The sequence below is a fragment of the Rhinolophus ferrumequinum genome, chromosome 12 (assembly GCF_004115265.2).
Source record: "Rhinolophus ferrumequinum isolate MPI-CBG mRhiFer1 chromosome 12, mRhiFer1_v1.p, whole genome shotgun sequence".
NCBI lineage: Eukaryota > Metazoa > Chordata > Mammalia > Chiroptera > Rhinolophidae > Rhinolophus > Rhinolophus ferrumequinum.
In genome coordinates this window covers 67,582,970-67,599,782 of record NC_046295.1, presented here as the reverse complement: position 1 = coordinate 67,599,782, position 16,813 = coordinate 67,582,970, and the positions used below count along the sequence as shown (strand labels likewise).

Here is a 16,813-nt window from a genome sequence, read left to right as displayed (position 1 = left end):
CACAGGCAAATGCAAACTCAAAGGCAGCTTGTGCTCAGGGCCACTGGATGATTCCAGAAGGGCTATGAGATATCAGAAGAGTGAGGGCTGCATACGGGGTGTGGTGGTCAGAGGAGGCCACAGGGAAGAGGTGCCACTTGAGCTGGACTTTGAAGGACAGTTAAGCCTTAAAGAAGTGGAGAAGCGAATGATGGCTCTTCTGAAAAGAGAACCCCAAGGCCTGTCTGGGGATTGCACATCAGCCCATTCTGCCAGGAACGCACCCATAAGGCAAGGGGCTGTGAAGAACAGCTGGTGCAGCTCCTACCAGGCCCTGCCTGCGAAGGCTAGTAGACTGCGTAGCCCATGGGGGACAATACAGAAAGCGTCACAGACAAGAGGTCACTGACAACAGTATTCATTGTGAATTATGGAAAAGAGATTCCAAAGGCAAAACTTCTCCATCGAACATACATGCAGACTTACAGAGATGCAAGGCACCGTATCACAGAAAGAGTAGTGTGTCATATCTCATTCTCAGAAGGAGAGACAGATTATTGAAAACTTTTGTTGGGAGAGGTAGAAAGGGCATGGGCTGTGGGGCTAACACAAATGGAGTTACTCCTGTTCCACCACTTGGAGTAAGGGACCCTGTGTGAAACTTGGTGTCCTCATCTGTGAAATGGGAACACAACTCCTACTACACAGGTTGGTTATAAGGCTTTGATGAAACAACTAAGCTGATTGAAGTCAGGTACCAGTTCCTCTCTGTCAAGCCCTGTTCCAAGTGCTTCGGGGAACCCTCACAATGAATGACCACTTAAATTTCCTAGTTTACAGGTAAGGAGACAGAGGCCCAGGGAGCCTCAGTAACTTGCCTGAGATCTCACTGGCGGAGGCGGCACTGGGATATGACATCTCGGTCAACTCTGTCCAACAGGAAGCCCACTACCCCCATGTGGCTATTTACATTTAAATTCATTAGAATTCAAAGTTCAGTTCCTTAGTTTCAAGAGCCATATTGTAAGGGTTCAATAGAAGAGGTGGCTAGAGGCTACCCTCCCTATAGGACAGGGCAGATACGGAACACATCAGCTGTCACCAAAAGTTCTATTGAACAGCTGATGTGGAGCCTGGCTCTTCACATTGACACAATTCTACCTTCTCTGGAACGTTGAACTCTTGCCCCTAGCTCCCTGAGGCGTGTTCGGTTAGCTCCTTCCTTGCATCTCACTGAACTGATACTCTCTCCCTGGACCCTTGCCCCAGGCAGCTCCAGTGCAGACCTGGGCATGGCTCCGGTAACATACTCATTCCTGAAGGCGGCAGGTGTGGGGGACACCTGCCAGCAGACCAGGTCTCCCCCACACCTGTGCCTCCGTCCCAGGATGGAGAGAAATGCAGACACCGGCCAAACATCCCCTTCCACTAGCTGCACAGACGGGTCCAGTTTGGGAAGGGGTCCCAGGGTGGGCAGGAGCCCAGGGAAGTCTCTGTTGGATCGCCCTGGCAAGAAGCATGCCTCTCGGCAGGGGTCCCTCTCACATGCCACATGCCTGTCTGAGTCCATCTCTCCCTGGAAAAGGAATATGCACAAATATATCCAGGACCTCCTGGCACTTGGATCTCGCTGAAGAATTTGGAGAGTTTTAAGAAACCCATAGTTGGGGTGGAAGAGAGGGGAGAAAGCCCTTTATGGTCTGGTTCTATAGATAACACACTCAGGCTAATTCAAAAAGTTAAGAAAGGGGGACGGAGAATGGGGGCAGGGGGCTTGAAAAACAAATGCAAACACAAACAAAAACAAAATTCCGCGTACAGCCAAACCCCAACTCCCCTCGGAACCCCATCCTTTTGGGCCTGGCTTGAGAAAGTTTACTTTCAGACTTAGAGAAATGAGCATGTGGTTTTGGGGACAGAATTCAATGCCGTCGAAGCAGCCGGCTCAGCAAGCTCCACGGGCTCTTGCTTCCTAAGTCCGTTACAGCCTCGGAGAGGGAATACTGTTTACATTTTTCACATGTTTCCTGGGTACAGAACATGAAACTAAATTACACAGCAAAAGCCATGCTGGCTACACGCCGGTGCCCCAACTTAAAACAACAATCATTTTTAAAAAGAAAATGAAAGATGAGAATGGAGCAGGGTCTTCAGGGAGCCTGGGTGAATGGCAAGGATGGGAGAAGGGGTCTGGTCCTGCATCTCAGAGAAGAGAAAGGAGACGGGGAGAAGAAAGACAATGAGATGAGAGCGGGTCAGGCTTGGACAACAGGGAAGACAAGAGCCCAGGAATTCTTCCTAGAGGGGCCGTGGAGTGGGTTGGCAGGGCCGTGTCTGCTCTCTGTGGAGAACTCGTGGAAGCAGCCCCAAACCACAAAGCTTTACTTGTTCTTGGGCTGCAAGTCAGGACTCCACTGGCAAGCAGGAAATGAAGACTTGCTCTTCAACCCAGCCTTCCCTGCTCCACGTGGCGCCTTTCCTGCCCCGTGAATACATTTTTCCTGCATGACTACAAACGCTGGGCCCAGCCTTTGACAAGGTCTCACGCTACCCCCTCGATGCTCATCCCTCTAAGGGTCACTCCGTTTGTCCGCGTGTCACAGCTGTTGCCCAACATTTGTCTTTTCTTGTTAGAAGTACCTATCTCCGTGTTCCCTCTCCTCCACGGACACACAGACTGCTGGAGGGCAGTGCTGGAATTATTCACCTCACCCGGACCCACTGCTGGAAGTGATCCTGTTGGACATAGTCCGCTCACAATAAGATTATATCGATTGTGAATCCAAATGTCAGAATCACTTTGTAACAGATAGGGGATTGAGAGGTCGAGGGAAGTTGTTTAAGTCAAATCTTAATTAAGTGAAATAAAACCAAGGGACTCTCAAAGTCTCTCTCTGCTTAGATTTCTATGGCCCAAAGAGTATTCCTTTAAAAAATAATAAAACTGAAAAACAAACAACGAAAAAAACCCTCAATTGTTTCTAACTGGACCCGTCAGTTGCTAAAATTTCACATGCCGCAAAGAGCATTTCTTTAAAATATTTTCAGTTGCTATCAGAAGGAAAATGACATTTCTGACTCAATTGTCCCATCCTTGACAAGCACCTGCCGTAACAGATGGCACTACTCCTATTTTATAGATAAGAAATTGGACAGGACAAAGACAACTGGCTTTCCCAAAGTGACAAGAGCTAGTAAGGTAAGTGGTGGACCCTAGGACTGGAAATTAGGTGGATCTGATCCTAAACCTTGTTTTATTTTTTCTCTTTAAAACCCTCCTGACTCCAAGTTTTCAAGGCCAGTCATTGTGCCTGGCATTTCATAGACATGAAAGGGTGAACGAACGAATGAATGAATGAGGGAGGGAATGAGAAGGTTGTGAGAAGGGTCTGATAGACTCCTTTGCTGGGATCCTGAAAAAGTCCATAAATTTAAAGTCCTTTCCAGCCCAAGGTTCCATGAAAAGTTCAGATGGTTATAGCCACAAGCTCGGGGTCGTGGGGGGGTGGGAGGAGAGGTCCTTTCTGATGCAGGCATCATTTTATACTCTTCTGGAGACATTTTTGTGGACCATGGGACTTTCTGTTCTGTCTCCTTAGATGACTCGCACATGTGCTCTTAAAAAAATTTTCAGAAACCACCAGGAGAAAGCAGATCCCTTGGGTATTTGGGAAAACTGTTTGGAATCTTCTCTGCCGTTTCAGTGTTCCCTTCCCCTCTCCTCTTTCCTCCACCATGGGCAGATGCTGTTCTATTTCACCAGTGAGAAGAGCTGCATGCTTCGGCAAAGATACATGTTGGGAAGGGACAGTCCTTAGGCGTGACCTCAGCACTGGGCGTTGAATCCCAAGATTTTTCTCTCTACCCTTGGCAAATAATATCATCTAAATAGCATCACAGAATTGCTTCCCCATGCCAAATTTCTGAGGGAGGCTATTTCAGTGCAATACTAGTAGTGTGGTAGAAGAAAAGAAAATAGAAGAAAGAGCATCACAGGTGAGGTGGTTCATCAACCTGAGATCAGTTTCTTCATTATGAGAGACGAGAAGTAAAATATCTCAGTTTCATAATGTGCTTCAAATCCCTAGTACGGGTCTGGCATACAGGAGGTGTTCCACAGATGTCACACCTCGTCCTCAAATGGACACCAGATCCTATTAGCCTCCTGCTTAAAAGCTCTGAGAAGTGGCCCTTCACACTCAGGATAAAGTCTAAATTTCAAGCATCTGACGGATGTCCCGTATACGTTCCTAGCTCATCTCTCTTGACTTCCCCCTTATTTCCTATTGGCCTTTTGTTTGGATCTCTGGCTGGCTGTCTTTCCCTCCATCTCTCTCTCTGTCTCTCTGACTGTTCTTCCATCCACATTCCTCTCCTATCCCCCAGCTTATCCTTTTAGCTGCAGCTTAGCAACCACTCTGACCCTCCTCTAGGTCCTCTTATCTCAGCAGTTCCTACACTGCATCGTAAGTGCCTGTGGAAAGATTTCTTACCCTTGTGTCCAGAGAGCCCGGTGGGTATCCGCTCCCTTCCTCTAAACACAAGGATGAAGAAGATGCACGTAAATGGGCCTGCCCTCCTGGCTCAGAGTTAGCCGCCATCAAGCACTGCACACATCTTGCGACTCTCTGACTGACATTTCCAGGTTTCCCGTGTAGAGCACGTGGCTTGTGACAAACCTGTTTACTCAGTAAAGTTGCCTCTTCCCTTTGCAATTGTCCCATGTGTGTTTTTCTTCCTGTTCCTCATATAACCCATACATCCAACATCTAAGCATTTTTTTTTTTTTTTTACACTCCAGGGTTGACAATTGAAAACATTTTCTATGTTTTTCCCATACTTTCATACTCACATTTTAAACGACTTTCTGGAGACTCAGGCTATGCCTCACCTTAAAAAAAAGAGTGCCTCTATATAGGTGGAGAGTTAGGCAGCATGGCAGAAACAATGCGGAAACATTTGGAAGGACGCTCCTGCTTTCCTGGTGTTCCTTGAATGCATACCACATATGAAAAGATGCAGGAGACACCAGCTCCCCAGCTAATTCTCCTGAGTCCGTCACTGAAGCCGGCGTGAGCTGCGTCGTCCTGTCCCTGGGCCCTACTGTGTACAGCGGCCTGCATCGTGGTTCTGTCCCTGCCACGGGTGAGCCCCAGAGCTAGTCACTGGGCTCTCTGAGCCTCACTGTCCTAATCTGTAAGGTGAGAACAGTGATTCCTCTTTCTGGAGCAGATTTGGTAGGATTCAAAAAAAAAAAAAAAAAATGGATGCAGAGCCTGGGGAAACTTGGTAAATGTTATTTTTATAATTTGTCCAGAACCTTCTGAAAGGAGGCAAAGGACTTTTCCATCCCTACACGCTGGCTCTCACCCCTGCTGGCTGAGTAAGCTGATAGCAGTGTGGTTTCTTCCTGAGGGAGACACCCTCTGAATCTCACACTCCTGGGTCTTGGCTGTGATTTCTAGTTGGACACACCCCTCTGATGAAACGGTGAGCTCTTTGAGGGCAGCAAAAAGGGCCAGAGCTTCTCTTGAGTTTCTCAAAATGCCTGGCACAGCCCTGAGTATGCAGGAAACATTTGCTAACACAACTGTGTTTAACTCAAACAAATGCTGACTGAGCTTCTGTACTGTGTGGGGTCCCTGTACCAGCTCTGGGTTGAGGGCGTGGAGGGGAAGCAAACAGGAATGAAAGAGGTAATTAACATTTGTGCTGCCCAACAAGTGGGGAAAAAAGAAAAGAAAAAAAAAATGTGCTAAGATTTCCCCCTGCATTCACTCCCTGATTTGCCACCAGGTAGATGCTATCACTCCCTCTTTCCAGAGGAAGAAACTGAGGTTCCCAGAGGGGTCATTTGAGAGAGCAAAGCCACATCTGCGTGGGTCCCATTTCACCCCATTAGCACTTGTGTTCTCTCCCCACTCACATGCCTCAGTGTAGGATATAAATATATTTCTGTTTGCGCAAATGAATTAATGCATAAATTACTGTAACACAAGACAAATCACGATTTGCCTTTTAATCGAGGCACCAAGTATGATGGGCAGGCCAAGGAACTCCTTGCAACTCCTCGTGAAGCGGCAAAAGACTGACCTACCAATAACAGATTGATGGACTATAAAGTCAGAGACTCAGTTGCAAAGGAAGCAGGGATGCCTCCATCTGAGTGCAGGAGTCTCCCGTCCAGCCGCCAGCACTGCTGACCGCCTCAGGACTCAGGACAGACAGCTTCCTGTATCACAAGGCTCTCCATCCTACTGTGGATAGTTCTCATTCTTAGAAAGGTTTTCTTTACTTTGGCCCTGAAACTACTGCCCTGGAAATGCTTAGTCTAAGTTTTACCCACAAAGGATTAACCACATAAATTGGTTGGTTGACGGAAGGTCCATAATTCCTGAGAGAGCACTGCATATTCCTGATGGTCTTAGTGTTTCTATTTCTTCCTTAGGCCACTGCAGGAGAGAGATGCCTGCTTGGATAAGAGGAAATGGACTTTGGTAGAAATGCTGGGGGTGGGGGCGGGGTGGAGGAATATCTGCATCTCATTTTGGCAGCCTTGAGTGTAAAGCATTGGGGAAATGCAAAACATGGAGACAAAAAAAGAACAAGAGGAGATCTTTGCAGGCACTTAAACCAAATCATTTCTGGGGTTCCCAGAAGGGAGAGAACTTGATTCTTCCAGTTAATTTCCATTTTTGTTCTATCTCAGGGACTTCTTGAATTCCAGCTGGGCCCGGAAGGTGCACGGCCAAAATATCCAAAGAATGTCTCTTATTATAAGATGTTCAGCCCATTTGCACAACCAGGAAGCTTTGATACTTCTGATAATATTTGGATATAACACTCAATGCTCAGGGTGGAATAACTCAGCCCTAACCACTTGCTTAAGGAGCCTGGATAAGAGAGACTGGAAACTATTAGAAGTGGAGAGTTTATATGAGATCGAAAATGAAATTTCAATCAATTTTCTAGGCTCATCTAGCACACTGCAACACGATGAGTGTTTCTTCCTCGCAGCAGTGACAGTGAGAACCTGCCAGCTGACTGACAGGGTTACTCCTCTTGATAGAATGCTCACGCCTACATCTTGCTCACTGACCAGGTCAGAGGTGGGGACTTTCACTTTTTTGGTGTCTTCCCCAGACTCTAGCATAGAGCTAGGCATATAATGGCAACAGACACCTACATGTAGCAAGTTTACAGCATTAGGGAAAGACAGAAGGGGACAAAACTGGTTTGTAAAGGGGAAAAGGGAATAGCTGTAGTCATTTTATCACTGCCCAAGTTCACAGATTTCCTACTGAACACCAGGGGACTGGAAAACAGGCCCACCTAGACAGGGAATGGGCGCAATCTAAACTCAAAGGCACGGCAGTGATCAAGAGTCCGCTATCGGAGAATTCAAGTACCTCAGGGAGTCTGTATAGTGACACCAACACTAAGATCTAGCCTCTGATGATCCTTTCTGCTGGTTTCCCCGTGATATTTTTCAGGAATTCATTTACTTCCAACTTATGGACCTGACCACATATTCCCAATCTCCCACTGTCATTTTCCATGAGATCCTTCCAATCCTAGATTCTCCACTTATGGGCTGTGTGACTTTGGGGAAGCCACTCCACCTCTCAGTTTCTCCAATGTGGGTAATAATTCTTACCTTGAAGAATGGCTATGAGATATACTTGAGCACCTGGTACGGGTAGCTCCTGGGCCTGGAGAACCACTGGTTCTCTCCTCCACGCCCCTCGTTTGGTTCCCACTCTCTGGAATCATGCACCTACACGGCCTGTTCCCGTAGGAACTTTCCTGTATGTTGACGTGTGTGTGTGTGTGTGTGTGTGTGTGTGTGTGTGTGTATAAAAGAGACAGAGACAGAAAGAGAGAGGGAGAGGAAGAAGAAGGAGAGTATAATTGTATAGGGGGAAGGTGCTTTGCAAGCCATCAACCTCTTCGCTGGAGTCCCTGACAGAGTGAAAATTAACTACCAGCCTCCTCTAATCACTGCACAACGAAATGAAGACCATGGCTACACTTCCTCCTCTTCTGCTCTGTTGTCAGAAAGGAGACAGTTTCCACTCCAGAAAGAACCTTACTTAGAATTGCACGGTGTGTGTGTGTGTGTGTGTGTGTGTGTATGCAGGATGGGGGCACGGTGTGTGAATGATTTTTCTAAGCATTTGCTTTCAGAGGGGAATTCAGGGGACTTTTGTTCGGCTGCCCTCCAGGCCGTCCTGCCCGGCCTTGCACCCAGCCTGCACACACATCCCCTCCCCTGACCCTGTATTCTCCAGTGAGTTGATTTCATTATGGCAAATTTAGTTACAGCTGAAGTCTCCTTGTAACAAAGATTATGTCCAAGCCCAGAGTAATGGAACCTAGTCGATTTCATTAAAATAAAATTGGTTACAATGAATAATTCAATAGGATGATTTTGTTTCCTCATCTCCTCTTTGTAGATCGAAGAGCTAGTATTTATAATGATTTTTGTTTTAAATTGGATTTTTGTTTAGGAAAAGATAATCACCCATAATTCCTGACAGCCCCCTCCTTGCAAAAGTGGAATAATTGCTCCATGAAGTCTCTTTTCAAACGCTAAGACTGGAAAATTATTTCTCTCTTTTTCTCACATTAGTAGCAATAACCTTTGGGTGATGTTTAAGCACAGCTGCTACCTCAGTTCTTCTCCATGTGAGATTCTGAGTGCGTTAATCATTCCCTTGTTTGAATGATGTTTTTTAAACATTTCCAGGAACTGGATGCCAGTTATGAATTTGGAACCCCTGGTTCTACTGCCACCCAGCCCTACTGTTCCTGAGCTGGACATTCTCTGTCACAGAGAGGTGATTACTGAATATTGTCTCTTAGTGTTGTTCATTTGTAGGTAGCAATGTGTGTGTGTGTGTGCGCTTGTGCCTGTATGTGCACTCACCCATGTGCACGTATCTACAGTCAATTAAACATGCATGTCCTGAGTACCTAGTCTTATCTAGATCTTGTGCTTGAAGATGAGGGGACAGAGAGGAATAAAACTCAAAGCTGTTTTCAAAGAACCAGCAGCCTAGAAGGGGAGTCAGACACACAAACAGATCATTGGAGTTCAGCACAAGAGGCAAAACCCAAGATGAATTCAGCAAGTACAGAGGTGGCAAGGGGGAAGATGAACCTGAGACAGTCATTCGTTCATTCACTCACTCATTCACCAGGCTGGCACTGCACATGAGAAGCGTCAGGGAACACCATGTTCCCGTTTATTTCCACTCTCCTCAGGGCAATTAGAAACAAATGCAAATCAAGAAATGAAGCGTCTAATGCATGTAAACATAGGCAAACAGATAAATGAGAAAAATGACCAAATAAACACTGTAACTTAGAAATGAGGCGGTCCCGTCTTGTACTTCCTCCGACGATTTTCACTACTGCAAGGCCCCAGAAGAAGGTTACATCTCTCTTTCATCTGGAAACGCAGCCCACCCTCCTGACCCCGACTCGGGGAATGCCTAGGGACAATGGCTCATCTGCACGGCCAGGAGGCGGGCTGGCCTCAAAGATGGCTGGTGGGCCAGGAGGTCAGAAGTACTGAGTCATGTCTCTGGGAAATGGGAGTCCCGCAGAAAGCAGGTGCTTGCTCAGCAGGATAATTGGAAAGGGGGCCCTGGGGACAGCACAACCACCCCTACAATCGCATAAGCTCCGGTAGCCCCAACGCTCTTGCTCCCTCAACGAAGCTGATAGTCCTTTGGGGAAGAACCCTGGAACGTAAATAGTGCATTAGGGGACTGGGAGATGAGTCACAGCTTTTTAGAGCTGAAAAGGTCCTTGGAGTTCAAGTTCAACTACTCTCTCATTTAAAGATGGGGTGCAAATGGGGCCCAGAGAGGTGGAGAGACGGGTCCAAGGCCACACAGCAAATTCACAGGAGAAGGCTCAAGGAGCACACAACGTGGCACCCTCCACAAAATGTGGGGCTCCCCAAAGAATGTGTTCTTACCGTGTTGAATTCAGTGGTATATCTAAAATGGAATTCTTTCCATAAATATGAATGATAACAGGTAGACGTAGGAGCAGTCATTACCCCTGCTATGCTGGTGTGCGCTGCACTGACCCATTCCATGCCTACTCCCTGACAAATGGTATTCACGAGGCCCTGTAAGCACATTTGGCTAGAGGTATGGTCACATGGCCATGTCCACGGGCACTGCCTTTGAGGTGAGCAGCCTTGAGATGCAGAGCAGAAATTCAGAATGTCTGCAGGGAACACCACCCACGGCTGGGGTCTTACCTGGGACGCTGCTGGCTGGCCGATGATGACCCAGCCTGGGCATTGCTGGTCTTGATGGGAAACGGAAGCATTGGATGCCCATTGATCCAGGAACCCCTGGGGCGTGTAGACACCACAGTCCTTGATGCTAGTTTTCTGTTCAAACTCCTCACATACCCCGTCACCATCATGGAAATAGCACCGGCTGGGTTCATCTGCAGGAGATGGACATAGAAGAGAGAGAACAGATTGGTATCTGTTCTTTGGTTTCAGCGATCAGCAGCAGCTATGGAATCATCAGCACTGGTAACCGCATCATCAATAGGCACAAGGGAATGTTATTGTGCCTTAAAAAAGGAGGACATCCTGCCATATGTGACAACACGAATGAACGTGGAGGACACCCTGCTAAGTGAAATAAGCCAGTCACAAAAGGACATATACTGTATGATGCCACCTGTATGAAATGTGTGTGTGTGTGTGTGTGTGTGTATCAAACTTAGCAGAAGGAGAAAGTAGGCTGGTGGCTGCCAGGGGCTGACGGGAGGGGACAATGGAGAGTTACTGTTCAATGGTACGCGATATCACTTGTGCAAGGTGACTGAGTTCTAGACATCTGCTGTACAGTATCGTGCTGATAGTTAATAACATTCTACTATACACCTAAACATTTGTTAAGAGGGTAGATTTCGTGCTATGTGATTTGTACCACACACACACACACACACACACACACACACACACACACACACACACACACACACACACACACACCCCGTCACAAGCACTTCCACCTTCATTACCCCAAGTGAGTCCACAGCAACCTTGTGAGGAAGGTGTTATTGTTTTAATTATTATTTTTATCTTCCAGATTAGGAGACAGAGATTCCACGTGCCATTAATAACTTGCCCAAGACCACACAGTGTGACAATGCTAGATCCTGGTTTCAAACTCAAGCTTCCACTTCCCAAGTTCTGGGTACATTATCCAGCACCGTAGAACTCCATCAGCACAAACTGAGGTTTATTGAACTCCAAAGAGGATTTTGGTTTCACAGGAACAGTGGACTTACACACCAGAGAGGCTGGCATCAGTCCTAGCTCTGCAACTAAATCGCTTTGTTACTTTAAGACGGGTCTCTTTTCCTCACTGGGTGCAATCGTTGTTATAGAGAAGGGGTTATATATGGGTCTCCCATATATATGGGTCTCCCGGAGCCCTTGTTTAATGCTCTAGGTTCTAAGGGCTTGCTGGATAACTGAGGCATTTCATGTAAGGCCAACCAAGCCCCCATGTAATTCAGATCACAGTCAAAATTTCTGCTTGGGATAATTTAAAGCTGCAGCTGGCTGTAATGGTTGTCATTCAGCTGCAAGGACAAAGATCCCAGAAGCACAGAGCTGGTGGGGTGCCTTCTAAGTAGGCGGGACCTATGCAATGTTTCTTGGTACTTCACATGGAACAATACCAGGAGAAATCTAGATGTAGCCATCTGAAGGAGACGACTCTGCCCATGTTTTAATAACTTGAACGTCAGGTATTATGTGCTATTTTCCCAACTCTTGTAGGCAAAGTTAAATACCCCATTCTTGCATGGGTTCCTGGTTTATCAAGTTTATTACACCTTAACGCGTATCACTCTGTGCTGTCATTATGTCTATGTGCTATAGCTATTCCAAAAGACTGTGAGTTCCTTGAAATCTAGTCCCTTCCCAGGGTCTTAGGGTGATCATATAATTTGCCATCCACACTAGTGCACTTTGAGTTTCTATTAAACACTATGTCCAGACAATAGGCACATATCCTGGGGAAAGCTGAATATCCCAGGCAAATCAGAACGTAAGGTCACCCTAAGGACCCTGCCTGATCTAGGACACCCTTCCCCTATTCACACCAGAATAAGGGAGTGGAGCCCTGTTTCAAACCAAGATCTGACTTGTATCTCTTCTATTAGCTATGTAACTTTGCATAAGTAGCTTTCCTGCTCAGCCTCTGGCTTCTGTCTATAACACAGAAATGACTGTCCCATGTAAGACAACCTTTCAGAAGAGCCAGAGGCCTCTCATAGAAAAATGGACATAAACATGCTTTGCACATTCTAAAACAATGGTCAAGAGAAAAGATACTCTTCATCTTTTAAGGGGTCAATCTATTTCTAAGTGACTGAACTGAAATCAGCTTGTGAAATCAGGATTCACTTGAAACACTTTCAAGAAGCACCCCTCCGCCAACCCCCATAGGAAGAACTTGGGTCAAGTAGGAATAAGGCTAGGATTTCTATGATGCCAACTATCTGAAAAAGGAATCACTGCATTCAGGGGCAGCAGAATGTTGAACCCTTTTCAAGCTCCAAAATCCCTTGTTTATTTCTGCAAACCGTTTACATAGTGAAATACTATCAGAAGAGCCAGAATAAATCAATTCATTATAATTCAATTATTTAAGGGTGAGTTTGAGCCAGCTCAGGACTCCGGTGACCAGTAGCGTGCCTGGCAGCTCAAGCATGGAAAGAATACAGGCTCAGCGCTTCTCAGTAGCTCCAACAGCTTGATCAACGTGGCCAACTTACATATAATAAAACTCAGGCCCAGCCCTATCCAAGAGTGACCAGCCATCAATCCAGACTTTACTCGTTAGAAACCCAATAAAGGGAATTGCAAAGAGCATAGGTTTTGGCATCAGGCGAAGCTAATTTGGAATCCTCCTAACTCTGCCGTATATATACCCTGTGGAGGACTTAAATAAACTAACTTCTCTGAACTTCCTTTCTCTCATCCAAAAAAAAAAAAAAAAAGATAATAATATGTACCCAGTGTCGCCCCAGTGATTTCATGGGATGATGTGTACAATGCCAGCCCTTCACCCACTTTACCTAATGGAACACTAAGAGCGACAGGAGGGAAGGACTCCGCAGAGCTAGAAGTAGCAGCCTGGCCTTTTTACACTTGGCAGAGAAATCACACCCCCCCGCATGTCCTATCCACACAGTGATGAAAACATATCCTCTTGCTGATAAGCTCACAGGGTTGCCTGCCTCTCGTTACCACCTTTCTCGTCCTCCTCCTATATGAAGACAACTAGCGTAAGATTATAATAAGATCAGAGATGGTCTATTCTCTAAGATGACTTAATTTGTTTCGTCAGCAATGAGACCTCACAGTGGCAGGCATTGGGGCTGGAGTTGAGTTCTCCAGAAGGCTAATTTCTTCTTGATTATGTTTAAGATTTTAGTAAAGACCTCTGCTTGGAATCAGTGGAACTGGAAATGAAGGAGAGGGAGAGGGAAATATAGGTAGGTAAATAAGTACGTAAATAGGTAGATACTGGATAGATAGGCAGATTGGCAGAGACAGAGTTCAAAGAGAGACAAGAGATAGAGCTAAAGAGAATGAGAGAGAGAGAGAGAGAGAGAGAGAGAGAGAGAGAGAGACAGAGAGACAGAAAGACAGAGAGAGGGAGTGAGAGAGAGAGCACTTGGTTTCTCCCCTAAGATTTTGGTTTCTCCCCCAAGATTTTGCTGGCAAAGCTACTCTGAGTCCCTTTTTTTGAATAACATCCCTGGACTCTGCTATTCAGTTTTTCTTGCTAGGAGAATCCCAAAGGCCCTTCAGCTATGTCTGCCAGTCTTCATCTGGGGAATTCTGTGTCCCTCTCTACGCCCATGCCCCACACACTGAAGAGAACGGGATGAGGAATGCAATCCAAACGTGTGGCCAGGAAAAACAAAGACAGCAACAACAAAACCGGAAAATAAAACTGGCCTTCCTGTTTTCATTACATCAATTTACTTGGTGCTTCTGGAATGCTTTATGCTGGGAGCTGAATAGTTTGCAGTGAAAAGAGTTTGAAGTCAAATGATCACCCTGCCACTTGGCTTCCGTGCAGCAGTTAGGTAGCATGCATACTAACACATCCCATTGGGAGGGGTATGGTGAACGCTTATTAGATTCTCAGTAAGTATTTGCTGGATGAACGAATGGCTAAAATTTGGCACCCCCGATGCACATACTCTTGTCCTAATATAGTTTAGACTCTGCACCCTTTGAATTTATTTTTATTTTTATTTTTTTTTACACTGGGTCTTAGGGTGAAGGAAAAGGAGCAGAGACACCAGTGGTGAGTGGTGATTGCATTGGGCAATGTGATTTCTCCATCTCAGCCCATCTTCCCCTGACGTAAGGAATTCCTCCTTTCAGATTCATTCTCTTTTGTGCAGTGGCACATTTAGAAATCTGCTCTATCCAGGTAGAAGTCTGGAGGTGGGTGGGGAGGCACTGCTAAACCTGTGTTCTTAGGTTAAGCGTTTATATTCAAGATACTTTCTTTGCCTTTTGGAAGAAGTGAGCTCAGCTCCAAGAGCCCAAGGCAGATGGACTCTCTGCAAGTGGACAGACCCAGCTGATGTCGCTTCTCATTGACTTACTTTTCAATTTCCATCTGTCTGGAGCATGGAGATGAAATGTCATCCCTCTGCATTCCTGAGGTATGTCTGAAGGACATCATTTGACATAGCAGGTGTTGTTAGCCCTATTTGAAAGCTCAGAAAGTCATGTCTTAGGAAAACATGAGGAGTTTACTTTAAAGTATAAGCAAAGGCTGTGGTTGGAGATATGATATTGTTAAGAGTTCTTGTTCTTAAAATCAGAAAACAGGTGATTGTCTCTCAAACATCTTCATGATGCCCAGCTGAGACTAAGAACCGGTCACTCATTTGCAATCATTTCAGCAATAAATGAGTAACAAGTCAGAGGTACCAAAATTTTCGGCAGATTTTAGGAGTGAGGGATGTTATCATCTCCAGATAAGATAGACTCTAACCCACAAATGAGAATTGGAAGACTAGCAATTCGTTTAACCAATAAATACCAAGTATCTGCTGTGTCTGTGCTGGTGCTGGGGACACACTGATGAATTGGATAGGACTCCTCTCCTGCAGGGGGAATCAACACTACTTGGAAAAATGGGGGAAGGTTTTCTGAGAAGATGGTTTGGGGGGGGCAGCATCTTCAAGGATCAAAAGAATCTGAGCATGTGGAGGAAAACGTATTAATGAGCTTTATCAGCAAGTGTGCATATGAATCACCTGGCAAAGTTATGATATAGGAAGTGCAATGGATCCTGGAACTGATAAACGGAAAAGCTCATCTGAAACCAAACTGAGGAAGGATTGCAATGTTATGTTAAGGAATTTGAATTTTATCCTGCGGAAATGGGGAGACTGTGAGATTCCTCTGATCAAGAAAGTCATGTTATACCTGTGATGTTCACACTCTTAGAGGCAGTGAGGTGTCACACCTGATTTTGCTTAGCAGGTGTGTCACTGACTATGTGATTTTGGGCAAATTATTTAACATTTCTAAAACTTGGTTTCCTCATCTGATTCATGGTTGAGGGATTGAAAGTTTACTTTGATGCTCAGATCACTTAATAAGAACAGGTGATCAATAAATGGCCTACGATGGTGATCTTGGAACTGAAAGCAGTGATTTCACTTTACATACGGGAAAGCCGAGGTTCCTAGAGTTGAAGTGAGTTACTGAAGCCTTTAGAGAAAATTTCCGGTAGAGACAAGACTAGACTGCTGGTTCTTGAACTCATAACGCAATGCCCTTTCTACAGCACGATGCTGCCTCTTCAGACCGGGTTTTCAGGATATAATTCCGGCAACAGAATAATTTGTACCCTTAAGCAAATTTCGATATTACTTTGGGACTCTCTGATTTCACTTTTCACCACAGACACTAGTATGGCCTCAATATAACTAGTCTGAGATGCTATTGGGGTTACAAAGTCTCCAGCCCATTGAAAAGAGAAGAGAAGAGAAGAGAAGAGAAGAGAAGAGAAGAGAAGAGAAGAGAAGAGAAGAGAAGAGAAGAGAAGAGAAGAACAGAACTATCTGCAGATGGGAGATAAGAGTTTTAAGTAATAGGAGATGGATTTGATTTTGAACTCAAGGAGGAAGCAAAGAATTTGAATACACTCTTCTTAGATGGGCTACCTTCCAACGGATGGGTAGATTTACCTGTCTTTCTACACTTCCCATTTATGAAGATAGGTCAGCTTTAGAGAAATTCCAGCTGAGGAAACAGTGACCGGCATTAGGATACTCTCTTTTAGTCCAGTGATTACTAATTTTTTTCTTTTTTTCTAACACTAGCAAAAAATATAGTATTTTTCAAGTTCAGCTGTTTGTTTAGGGATGGGTCCAACCACAATAAGCTTCATTCCACATAACAATTCATCCAAACAACAACAACAACAAAAGACCAAAATATGCACAATCTTTGTGTCCAAATAATAGCTTCTTGGAACAGGGAAAATTGGAATGCTTAACCCCTGAAGGTTTTCAAAAGGGAAGTTTGGGAATGTGTATATATTGGGGGGTGGGTGGCTATATTGGCATGTTTCCTCTGGAACAGAAATATCTGGACTTTACATTGCCTATCTTTCAAAAGCTCCACGACAAACCCACACTGCTGACCTAATTTAATTCTATTCAAACTGGGGTTTGTTCTTATTCTCCTCAACCCAATCAGCCTGTCCAGAGTACAAACCATAAGGTGACAAATGGGTCC

General features: G+C 45.4%; 1 protein-coding gene across 1 annotated transcript in view; it reads right to left on the bottom strand.

Moving 5' to 3' along the window:
- The window catches only part of PAPPA (pappalysin 1), a 234,916-nt gene that overhangs the window by 83,552 nt on the left and 134,551 nt on the right, over positions 1-16,813 (bottom strand). The window contains 1 exon segment of the mRNA XM_033123868.1: positions 10,259-10,452. Coding sequence (XP_032979759.1) covers positions 10,259-10,452 — 194 coding nt within the window.